Source organism: Fusarium redolens (genome assembly GCF_020744475.1).
Source record: "Fusarium redolens strain MPI-CAGE-AT-0023 chromosome Unknown BKA55scaffold_8, whole genome shotgun sequence".
In the NCBI taxonomy this organism is placed as follows: Eukaryota; Fungi; Ascomycota; class Sordariomycetes; order Hypocreales; family Nectriaceae; genus Fusarium; species Fusarium redolens.
In genome coordinates, this window is record NW_025763671.1 from 193,971 (window position 1) to 206,385 (window position 12,415).

At 48.7% G+C, this 12,415-nt stretch overlaps 2 protein-coding genes across 2 annotated transcripts; one reads left to right on the forward strand and one right to left on the reverse strand.

Moving 5' to 3' along the window:
- Nucleotides 1-1,807: 1,807 nt before the first annotated feature.
- Nucleotides 1,808-4,543, reverse strand: BKA55DRAFT_359733 (HSF-type DNA-binding-domain-containing protein). The gene is made up of 7 exons (XM_046185842.1): nt 4,144-4,543; nt 4,073-4,089; nt 3,952-4,024; nt 3,761-3,901; nt 2,872-3,708; nt 2,619-2,817; nt 1,808-2,558 (listed from the first exon to the last, which is right to left on the reverse strand). The coding sequence occupies exons 1-7, from the start codon at nt 4,198-4,200 to the stop codon at nt 2,122-2,124; spliced, it is 1,761 nt and encodes a 586-aa protein (XP_046049021.1). The 5' UTR covers nt 4,201-4,543; the 3' UTR covers nt 1,808-2,121.
- Nucleotides 4,544-8,730: 4,187 nt separating this feature from the next.
- Nucleotides 8,731-11,014, forward strand: BKA55DRAFT_512392 (nucleotide-diphospho-sugar transferase; the record flags this gene model as incomplete). Its single annotated transcript, XM_046187803.1, has 3 exons — nt 8,731-8,817; nt 8,852-8,938; nt 8,996-11,014. 3 exons carry the CDS (start codon nt 8,731-8,733, stop codon nt 11,012-11,014), a joined length of 2,193 nt encoding a protein of 730 aa, XP_046049022.1.
- Nucleotides 11,015-12,415: the final 1,401 nt, after the last annotated feature.

Genomic DNA, 12,415 nt, shown 5'->3' on the forward strand with positions numbered 1-12,415 from the left:
CAAAGATTTCATACCAGCGACAGTGCTCGAGCCTGCCTGTCCAGCCCCATTCGTTTGGCATGAACACTCCCACCGGTCTATTAGCAATCGATTCGGCTCTTCATTCATCGGCCATTTCCAATCACATTCGCTTCGATAACCCAACGGAGCCGTTACCGGCCAGTCTCTTCCTAGCAGGTCTTGTAGCAAGCTGCGAGACTGCCATCTTGGGACGCGCGATGTGCGGAAAGCTCAGCATTGCCAGCTTAACCACAGTCGTGAGAAAAAGTACTTTCTTGTGTTTCGATTCTCGCCGTTTAACGCACAGAGAGGGTTCGGCATGGCTCCAATGCACATGACTGGCCATTCTGGATCCGGAGACTCACCAAGCTCGGGAGATGGAATAAGCAATCGTTCTAGGCCTATCTTCAATACCTCTGGTCGAATCTCAAGCTTGTGGTGACATCCTTGCCACCCTTCAACAAGCGCACTTGTTCTGCCTTCCCGCCACAAGCTCAACGGTTGCTCATATAGGCAAGTGTGCTTGGTCTGGAGACGTCAGGAGGGTTACTTCGGTCTGTACTCCGTACTACACACAATAATTCCTGCCTAGGCTCGCTCGGACGGATCAGCAACTATCGATTAACCAGACAGGCATTGGCTATAGCACGGGTACAGAAGAACATCTAGAGTGCAAGGGATCAATGTGATCAACAAAGCTCTCAGACGATTATGACATTGAAACCGACGTCATCTCTCATCTTATTTAGTGCCAAGACTGGTCCTGACCTCGGTAGTGTCTTGTCTCGACCTTCTAGTCTGTGGCAGCGCAGTCTCGACTATTCGAAAGAGATGCCATGTCAAAGTTTAACAGGGTCTGGATGACAGGGGATAGAAATTGGATACGCCAGATTTGTGTTATTGTCCACCGAGAGGTTTACTTTCTGACGCGTAATTAATTGCTCGCAATACGCTATCATTGAGGTCACCAAACCCAAGAATGACCTGCAAGTATCAGTTGTGTTGAGTTATTGTTGCACAAGATTCAGAAACATCACACAATCAAACAGCAAGCAAACTTGACTATCATCATCTCCTCCTCGTGCAACACAAGCATCGGCTTTATACCGCATTTCGTCCACAATCCACGGTCCAGGCCAAGCCAACTCAACGGTAAACCCTAGACGGCACCCATTTCTGCGGTGCAACGGCTGACGGATACTACGTTATGGCACTATAGACAAAAGCCCCTTCTCAATAAAGCCTCCCACGGGAATCTGTGTGCCCAAACTTGCTCCAACCCCACCATTCGAAACGGTCCAGAACTCAATCGATCTGCACCTACTTGTGCCACACCTACACAACCTTGCAAACGTTATTAAGGACATGCTGGGTATTTATATCTGACATCTGTTCTCTGCTGCGTGAAACATTTTGGTCAGTCGTTTCCGACACTTCCGTGGTTCTCGACCTACTCCGTGGGTAACTTTCACATACGACAATGTTACACTCCATCCACGATACTACCCATATCCTGCCGATTAACCAACTATTCGAATATCAAAGTCAACACGCCAGCAGAAACAAAATTCGAAAATGAATACAGACATAGTCGATGCTCCTAACCGAACCTCGAACAACAACCATTGAATCGGATGGACAAGCTATATGCCCTCACTGGACAATGCCCACATGCCCATAAGATGGGTTACAACAACTCAGCACCTTGGACCATGAGGAAAACGAACTAGTTGCATGCCGGGCCAAGGCTGGCCCCCAAATGACGATGATATTATTGCAGGTATCAAAACTTATTCATCAGATGTTCCAAACACTCCGGAAACAAATCCACGAACGCGCCGTTTCTGCCAAAGCTAGGCCCAACTACCTCGTTGTCCTGCTCGCTTTCTGTATCTTTGCTAGATGCCTTCGTTCGTCAAGGGATCCGGGCTCAATGCGTCTCCCCGATCATAAATGCAAAATATACGACAAGAAAATCTTTCTTCCAAGATGGCCAACACAAGAAGCTATCAGTGTCAGAATACCCATACTGTCTCGCTCCGAACGCCATACTCCTCATGATGTAGCGTCACGTGTACATCAGGCACAGATCAAAGGGCAAGCGCTAACTATATCGATGGCTCAAACATAGGTGCGCTGGCGCTTTTCTGGTGGGCTTTGACCATCCATTCGCCCTTGGCTGGTTTGTGAGATGCTTGTTGGGAAACTAGCTCGGCTCGCGCTGGTAGGCGTCAAGCCGTACTGGTTTGCGCCATTTACCATGCCATAGCCCTGGTCCATCCCTGCGGTCATGGGAGACTGCTGCGGCATCTGTCCCGGGGACCAAGTGGCGCCAGTCGCTGGCGGCGTGGGCGTTGTCTCGAACTTGAACGTTGTTCCGCCGGGAGTGTTCAGGTTGCTCGGCGGGTTCATGTAACCGGCGCCGCCAACTACATATCCTGAGCCTGACTCTTGTTGAGTCGAAGGGTCATAACCCTTGAGGAGATAGCTCAAGTGATTTTCGACGATCTTCTGCATTCCGCTCTTGGTGAATGGCTTAGCCAGAACTCCGTTCATCCCTAGTCATGCAATATTAGCTCCCATGTTCGTTCGCGACTCCTACCACGGCTAGCGCTTACCGTGTTCAAAGTAGCAGTGGACCTCGTCAGATCGGATATTCGACGTCATAGCAACAATGGGAATGGCAGGGCAGTCTTGCCGGATATACATAGTTGTCGAGACACCATCCAGCTTGGGCATTATGATGTCCATGAAGATCATGTCGAAATGGTCACGGGCGACACTCGTAATACGGCTATATGCGTCTGCTCCATTTTGCTAATCAAATGTCAGTCAAGTGGCCCTATAGGGTTGTTTGAGGAAATCACATACAGCATGCTCGACTTCACAACCCATCGACTTGAGAAACTTGATGCCAATCTTGGCACAAGTTGGATCATCTTCAACGAGGAAAATCCTGGGTTTTCGTGATGCCCAAGTAAGGGCTGAGTTGGTCGACGAGTTAGAGTTTGAGTGTGTTTGGATGTTGATGGGCTGGGGAGCAGGAACCTCCTGCATGGCGTTGGCGCTGGACTCATTCGGCATCGCATAAGGGATTTTGTGGATGTGATCTGAGTGGAAAGGGTCGATGCCGACGGTTTGACCCACCGGGTACACGGGGTAGCGGTTGATGTCGTTCATTGGATCATGCATCATAGGCATTGAGGCTTGTGGGATAACAACAGCGGAGTCTGCCGGAGATCCATAAACGCCCTGGAGACGTTCCAGCTCTCGGTCGGCAATTTGATCAGGTGTCACGCTAGACAGAAGCTCACGAGCCCGTCGCAGTTCTGGTGCCGAATCGTCACTGCCATCCAGAGGAGATGTTCCGACGTTGAGGTGCATGCCCTGTTGATGGCGGTTGCCTGAAGGTGAGAGGAAATTAAGCATTTCATGCTGAGATTGCTTTTGTGCATTGAGCATTTTTTGCAGGGTCAGAACCTCGTTCACAAGAAGGCGATTGGTTTGAGACACTTCAGTGAAAAGCTCCTGGAGTTGTTGCACTTGCTGCTGAGTAGCTGTGAGTTGTTCAGTCATGACGCTGACGTGATGACTGGTTGTGAAGTCCTCTGTGGCTTGCGTTCTCCTAGGTGCTGGAGCCTTTCGACGAATGTTATCAAGATCGTCCTTGCTGCCCACCCTGAAATTGGGGTGCTTGAACTCGAGTGTCTAAACTTTTGGTCAGTATTTGCTCCCATATCTAATGGTCAGGTAAACTCACATTGGCACCATTGGCCGCAGATCCACTGTCATTTGTTTGTCGCACTTTGTGGAAATCGTACTTGTTCAATTGTCGGACAAAACTAGCCATGTTGCTGTGCTTGAAGTGCTTAGGCAGGATTGAACGTGTAAATTTTTCATTCTAGCGCTGTTAGTATTCGATGATTGAAGTCAATTTCAGCTCAAGCCTACCTCAACAACAACGAACGTATCGCCATCCTTTCCCCATCTGGCAACATCTTGATGCGCTGGATCTTCGAGCATTCTTGAGTTTGTTAGCATCGTATGTACAGGCAGCTATAAGTAGCCATACCGATAAAGCTTGCGAACCTATCAGAGGTGTTAGTTGTGATGTAACCAGCCACTGTTGTCTTGCCGACTCACAAATTCGCTGGCATTGCTGCCACCAACCCCGGGGGTTGAGGTTCCGTCGCCAGACATGTTATGCGTTTGTATAATGAGTGCCTTTGCTACTATGAATTGCGCTTCGAGGTGAAATGCCCCTCGGTCTGCTGTTAGAACAATATGGATTGTTCAAGAGTCGTTGCAACGGATAACGGATGGAAGAGGCGTTTAACCGGGCCGAGTCGCCGTTGATCGTTGTCGAACCTTAGGTAACAATAAGTCGAAGGAGAATGATTCTGGTTCTTTTGAGCAGCAGATGAATGGTTTGCGATGCGCCGACGCAAGATGATACCGAATGGCGTAAGGGCCAGATGCAGACTTGAGAACTGGACGCGTTGATGTTCAGTCGTAACCCAGTAGGTCCAGGGGTTAGAAAGCTTTGCGGGCTAGAGTGCTCCAGATTGAATAAAAGGGCATTCGCAGGGAGATCGAGGGCGACGATGCGATAGATGAGGGCCGTCGCAATTGCAAGACCAAGGGGCTGAAAATGGGAGGGAATGAGGAACGGGAAACGGGGACAGGGCCTGAGTTGTATCTCAAGACAGACAAAGTTGGGAGGCCGTGTGAGCGGGAGTGGGCACAGGCGTGGGTGGAACGGAATAGCCTGAGCCTGCTTTTGTCTCTGAACTGGAGTGGCTTGGCTTTGGCGGGGGTCGTAGTGACTTACCTCTTTGCCCAGAGATGTGGATATCGTCAGGTATTCAGTACCTAGCGCAGCTTGCTCAACACGCTCTGTTCCAAGAGCAGATGGCACTTCCCACTTGGGCTGGGGCAGGGGGATCTGTGCTTTTGCTGGTACTGGTGGTACTGGTGCCGATTCTGATGTCGCTGCTGATGCTCTGAGCAAGGTGAAAGAGAAAAGCTTGAGACGGAGTGGGCTTTTCCGGCCAAGGTTGGTTTAGCCTCAACCAAGATCGCGGTGGGAATGAAGCGCTATTGCGCGAACAAGTCTGGCGGCCGTCTCTGTGGGGTGTCCCCTTGTCCATCCAAAGCTTTTTGGTCCTTCACAGCCCTTCATGACCCTTGGTTGGCTGCCCGGTTGTACTGGAGATCGTCCCCAAACTCGACTGTGTGGAGGTGATCATGGCGCACCGTGGCCACTATGCGACCTAAGCTCTGTTTGGAAGATCGTTAGCTGGTGAAGAAGTGAGAGAAAAAAACATCCAGCTGTTGAGATATCCGTTCCACTACTGTCCTGACTTTGGCGCTATGTTGATCGTTTTCGCGCCGTGTGTACGGAGGACATGACATCCACTTCAAATACGAAGCCGGTCACGACGAGACATTTGCTGCAAGAATGACGAGTCCGTCAGATTTGTGTTCCTCTTTCTTTAGCCCCATTGTTTCCGTCACTCCTGACTTGGTTATGTCAGGAAGGCTGTTGGAGCTGTCCCGTGTCTTGGTTCCATTTCTGAAGCCATGCCGTGTTGCGCCATGCAGGGAGGCGGTTGCAGGTAGTGTTATTCAAGACTTGGGCAATCGACAATAAAGGTAAAGAATTCTTTACTTGATGTAGCAGTCAACTTCTAGCCGGCTTTGTGTCCCGGGTGTTTGCACTATTGTGCCAGCTTAATCTTTCACCGTGACCAATCAACTCAGAGCGTATCGAGATGAGAAAGTCGTCGCAAAGTGCTTCTAGTCTTGAGCCCTGGGGCCACGTTCCTGGCTGCATTTGCAGCATGCTGTGGAATGCTAGGAATTTCTCTTACTTGATCAACGGAAGATACATGTCGTGGTTGTAGCCCATGACTCGGATTGAAGACCCAGCAATCTGGGAATTTGACTACTATATGAATCCTGTAGCCACAATTATGGTTCTCTCAGATACAGCAGCATTGACATGAGATGGCGATAATCTTAGTTTGAATGGTGTCAATCATATGTCTACCTGTTTCTAGGCTCCAGATAGAGGCATGTCGCTGTTAGCTAAGCTCGGTGGTTCCCTGGTCAAGCCAAATGCCAGCGTTATTAACTATGTCAGTAGTGAGACTCTCAGTTGTCGGGGATGAATAAGGGTCTGTCTCGAGGCTGAGTTGTGCTGAATCAGGACCCAGTATTGGGCGCTGGCGTCATGGAAGCCCTGTGAAAAGATCTGCAAGAGAACCACGGTGTAGGGAGATATTGAGAAATCAACTGAGAAAACCAGCGAACCTTGCATTGCAGCGCAATTCTCAATCAACAGCCTGGCCTTTGCCTTGGATGGCTGTAGAAAAAACATGAGGGAAACGTTCCAGGACAAGAGCTTATGAAAGAGCGAGGAATCAGTCCGCTAATGGCCGCTTGCTGTGGGCGTTTCGGTTATCGTCGAACCAGAATCATAGAAGGTCAGCCAAGAACTGAGACGACACTCAGCCTCAGCCAATGCTTGCGCATCATATCCCGTTTCAGTGGTGTCCTTGCCCGGAATGGACATCTTTCCTCACATGCCACGGTACGGATTTAGCCGTAAGGGAGATTAACGAAGCTGAATAAAGACGAAGCAATGTTGAGTAACATCGAAAGTGGAAGCCGGAACTCGATCTAGCAATACCAGACCAGGGTATGATAATGTTTCTTTTTAGCCTGTTCCTGTTCGCGTCTATTTCTGTTAACGGATATCGAGCACTGTACTATACTGTACTGTTCAGATGCCTTGTGATCGTTTGGTAGAGGGTGCTGAAGAAGCGACTGCAGCATCTCATTGAACGTCGAGATAGACTTTGAACGAACCCTCCAAGATTCTATGTCGAGAAGCGATAGTTTGTTCAAATGTGGAGGACAAGATAGAAACAAGCGAAAGGTCCATGATCGGTCGAGACCGTGGCCGTTGGCAAAGAACGAGGGCGAGAACGAAGCGGGTAACTACCTCCATTGCGACTGTATGAGCGGGTGCGGGCACACTGTGCACGAACCGCAGATATGGAAATCGCAATCTATCACCTGCCTAAAATTAATCTGGCTACTAACAGAATGCACGGCTGAGAATTCCATAAAAGGAGAAACAAGAAGGGAGGTCTAGCGCTCACGTAACTACTTGCCAGCAATCATTCTTTTATTAGTTCCTTTGAATGGCGCCTGTGACCTATTTGCGGGGTTGTTTAATGACAGGGGGGAGAAGACCCTGAATTCGGGAGACTTGCCTTAAATACCTGGTGGTACTCAAAAACCTCAGAGGGAAGACTTTTCGGTCTTGGCCTTGGTCTAAAACCGTCATCTACACCTCATACATGACTAACAATTGGACAACGTTTAAAACGGATACATTTGCGGAACATCATTATACCTACCTTACTTTAGTACCTAGTACCGAAGGTGAGGTAGGTAGAGAGCACTCAAAAAGCCTATGGTCACTACTGAATACTACATGACTTGCGAGTATAACCTAAGAGACATCTGCATCATATTCTACGACCGAGACACAGGACCCAAGACATATGAAAGACACATGCGGATACCTCAGTGAATGTACTGAATACAAACAACATTTGACAGCCAAACCGATCCACAGCCAACTCCCGGCCGGCAAGTTTAGTTACATATGGTGGATAGTCTCATGGCTGGGGAGCGAGAGAAAGCGACTATCATATTTCAAGTTTGATCTCTCATTGTCTCGGAGATTTCCCTCGTTCGTCGAAGAACCGGATCCAACAAGGGCAAGTTTGACAAATCCATAGTTGATCATTGAACAATTCCAGCTGCCGGAAGCCCCATCTCCCCTCTGACTTAGCAGATGTTATTTTGTTATTTTCCCTGCTCGTGAGGGAAGAAAATGCCAGAAAAGAAACCAAACGACCCGAAACTTGTCGGACCGCCAGCGAAGCCGCATAAATAAATGTTGCCTCTCTAATTTAGTCTCCGATCGGGCGCTACCGCGTCCCAGAACCGAAGCGACACCAACGAATAAGTCCTGTTTGTTCCTGAGCATGAACATGTGCCTGTCATTCATATGCCACCAGGCTCGTGCGTGAACTGGCTTCATTGAGAGAGGCCATTATCGAACCAGTTTTCAAGTGTCAGCTGTCTGTCAAAAAGTCAAACCCCTCCCTCAAAGCCAATAGCTCCATGTTAGGCGAAACCAAGGTACTCGTCTACACTTGCCGAGAAACAAACAAAGCGGAATCACGACTACTACCCACCTTAGGCAGGTACCTTAGCAAATATGTGAATGCTGGGTGTTGTCAGGATTTGACTGGTCCACCGGTATTAAGCAGTGAAACTTTACAATCCAGGGTCCGGATATAGCGAGCTGAACTGTTATGCCTGATATAACGAGTGAACTCTGGAATGTCTGCCGAAGTCTATCGGGACTCATCGTTCGGCGTCGGGTAATTTTATTTCCACGGCAGGTCGTTGAAGATTAACGGGCGGTAGAGTGCTTTTGACAGGTTTTGAACGATTACCTCAGCAGTGCACCTGATTCACCGAGGTGAGAGCCCCTACACCGAGGTGAGGTGGGGAGGTTCCGTTGATTGAGTCACTGGAAATTTGACCTAACCCCACGGTTCGCGTGCGCTTCAACTTACCTTAACTTCACAATATTCGCCCAACTATCTTTCAGACGCAACGCTCTCACCCCGACAGCTGAACATGTCGCACAAGGGCAATAGCGGAAAGGGCAAAAAGTCCTCAAAATCAGGAGCCGAGAGCAAAAGCGAGGATGTTCTCCAGGCGGTTGTAGGTGACATGGCGGGGTATCTTTTTCTTCAAGACCGGCGCAAGCTCACAGCGTATTATTCAGGTCCTCGCCGACTCCTTTCAAGATAGATTCAGGCCCTTCACCACCGAGAAGCCAAGAGTAAGGCTCTTTTATTGAAACTCAACCGTGTGCTCGTACTAATGGGCTTATTCGCAGTGTCTTCTTCCTCTCGCAAACACACCTCTCATTGAGTATACCCTTGAATTTCTGGCCATGAACGGTGTCAACGAAGTCTACATCTACTGTGGTGCTCATACCGATCAAGTCGAAGACTACATCAGCCGATCTCGGTGGTCAACAGCCGCGCGCACATCACCCTTTTCCGTTCTTCAATTCGTCCGAGTCTCCGATGCGCGATCAGCCGGCGATGTCCTACGCGATATGGACAAGCGATCTCTTGTCGATGGAGATTTCATCCTCGTGCATGGCGACCTTGTGTCAAACATCATGCTTGATGGTGCTTTGGCGGCGCATCGAAAACGGAGGCAAGATAGTGCAGCCAATATCATGACAATGGTGTTGCGTAGTGGTGGAGAGGATGGTCACCGAACAAAAACAAATGGCATCACACCTATTTTTGTGGTCGACACAAAGACTCAGCGATGTCTTCACTACGATGAGATGAACCCCTTGGCAAGCGATCGATATATGTCACTAGACCCGGCTGTTGTGGATGAGCTATCAACTGAATTCGAGATTCGATCTGACCTCATCGATGCCCAGATCGATATTTGCACTCCGGAGGTACTTGCGCTATGGTCAGAAAGCTTCGATTACGAGCTTCCCAGGAGAAACTTCCTGCACGGTGTGCTCAAGGACTGGGAGCTGAACGGCAAGATGATCTATACCGAGATTTGCGAGGAGGGCTATGCAGCCCGAGCAAGCAATCTACAGCAGTACGACGCCATCAGCCGCGACGTTCTAGGTCGATGGACATATCCTTTTATCCCAGAGTGCAACATTGTTCCTAAGCAGGCTTACCAGCGTCACAGACCCGCGGTTGTGGTCGAGCATGGTGCATTCTACGCTACTACCTCCCAAGTCCAGAACTCTATCATCGGGCGCAACAGCTACATTGGCCCGAGAAGTAAAATCTCCAACAGCATAATTGGGCGAGACTGCAAAATTGGCAACAATGTGATCTTGAAGGACTGTTACATCTGGGACGACACCACAATCGGGGATGACGCAAGGATATACCGATCTATCGTGGCAGATTCGGCCACCATTGGAGAGAACTCATCTATAGCAGAAGGCAGCCTCGTTTCCTTCGGGGTCAACATTGGCAAGGGCATTAGACTACCTAAAGACACCGTCATTTCATGCGTCGATTTTGAGGGCAATCCCTTAACACCAGATACCGAGCTGCTTGGATCTGGTACCAATGCCGCAACATTCAAGGACCCTGAGGATGACGAGATCGACGAGAGGGACCCATGCCAGCTCCAGAAGAGTCTCATGTACAACCTTGCCCAGTTCAATATCTCTACCTCATCTGTATCAACACTATCCTCCGAAATCTCTGAGGATATCCCGGATGAGAATTCCCTGCATGTTGACACCACCGACCCCTCCCGCCGCACCTCGTTCGCCTCTGATGATGCTGGTGACAAACTCTCATTCCATAGCGAGGCCGTCCACGGTCTGGTTGACGCTCTTCGTGCCGAGTCTGGCGATTTTGATTCGGCCAAGCTTGAGTTCATGGGCTTGCGTCTCTCCAACGATGCCTCGGATGCTATGATGCGCCGAGCTGTGGCCACCGCATTTGCCCGTCGCGCAGTCGAGCTCATGACCCCTGAGCACGGCAGTCTCGAGCCCCATAAGGCTGCTGAACAAGCGCTAAAGGCCCGCAAGGGCGCAACAAAGTTCATCAATGAGGTCGGAATTGGTGGCGATGATGACAATGAGGCTGAGCAAGTCGAGTTCATCATCGCGCTCCAGAAAGCTCTGACACGTTCTCAGGGACCTGAGCAGTCCCGCGTCGGCATTCTCCTCGCCGCAATGCTACAGCACTTGTATGCGCTCGATATCCTCGAGGAGGAGGGTATTCTGAGTTGGTGGGAGAACGAGCGTGCCGTCGAAGGTGAGGCTATGGCATTGCTGAAGGAAAAGTGCCGCGTGTTGGTGGAGTGGTTGGAGAACGCTGAGGAAGAGGATGACAGCGACGAAGAATAGATGGTTAAGCATTATTCTATCTGTAAAGACTGCGGAGTACAAAATAAACAAAGGAACATGGCTTCTCATAAATATAGTACAACTCAAACCGCATTGCTACCTGTTTTTATGCTCTTAGTCAGAGTCTGTATCTTACGCCGGGCATGGGAAGACCTGGATGTATCATGTTGCTCATCGCCTTCATCCAGGCAGTGATCTGGATACCCCTGTCCTACTGTTAACCTGTATTCGAGGTGGGCGTCTCATTATCTCGCCATATGTGAGTTGATAATGATCGATAGCCAATAGTGAGGGAATCTGGGATATCTCAACCGAATGCTAACTATATCACGCTCAACAGGCGTATCGTCAACTTGATTTCTACACCATATGTCCAGCGTTCTATCCGTTTCTCACATTTGAGGCCATGCTAGTATTTAGTCATGTACTCGTAATATCAGAAATTACATGGGCTGTCAGGGCACACTACCTACTTAAGCAACCCTATCCCGACTGTCAAAGTCTCCAATGATATGGGATACCCTATTTAAAAATAGCACCAATAATATTGGATGCTATGATACCTTCCGATAGAAGTATCATGAAATGACCCCAACCTTGACTTAATTGCCGTATTATAACTGATTTATAAGATAGTCCACCGGCTTAGTCTTTGTTCAACCGCAAGTTAAATTGAACTGACCTCAACATGGTGTATTCTCCGGCTCGATGAGCCCTGTACAAATGTACCGCTCCAGTTGTGGCATCCTTGATTCGCAAGATTTTTGCCTATTTAATACATGTGTCCATGGTGATAGATGTTTGCCTACCCTATACTGTTTAGACTGAATGAGTCATGTTCAGTGTTCCATGATTAACCAAGGTTCTTGTTTGGTTTCTTTTGCTTCTTTGGGATATATACTCGGGTATTGAGAAGACCAGTTAGATTATATTCTCAGTGTGATTACCCAACATTACCTGTTGATCAAGCTCGGGCAGTGATGGAAATATTGTTGTGACATCGCAACAGATGGTGAATTTCATCGTTTGGACCAACATGTTGACAAGTTTATTGTATTCAACTTGAATATTTGGTTCACAGTATTAAAAAAACACTTCCAAAATATCATAATTCGCAATATATTGAAGGTCAAGTCCTCCTGACATCCTGACATAACTGAAAGATGAAATTTTCGGTCAGAGAATACTCGATCAAGGGCCATATATACCCCTGTTGTGCTTTACCGACTATTGATTTCAAAGCCATTTTTCTTCAATACTCAGAAGATAAGGGATATTCTGGCTTTGACCTGGAAAGAAATTCATTGTGACCTAAGTGATGGGGATAACCAGCGTAGCCATGAGACGACTGCCAATGGAAATGATAGCAAAACCACGCGAGTCATTTCCTGATAGATGACA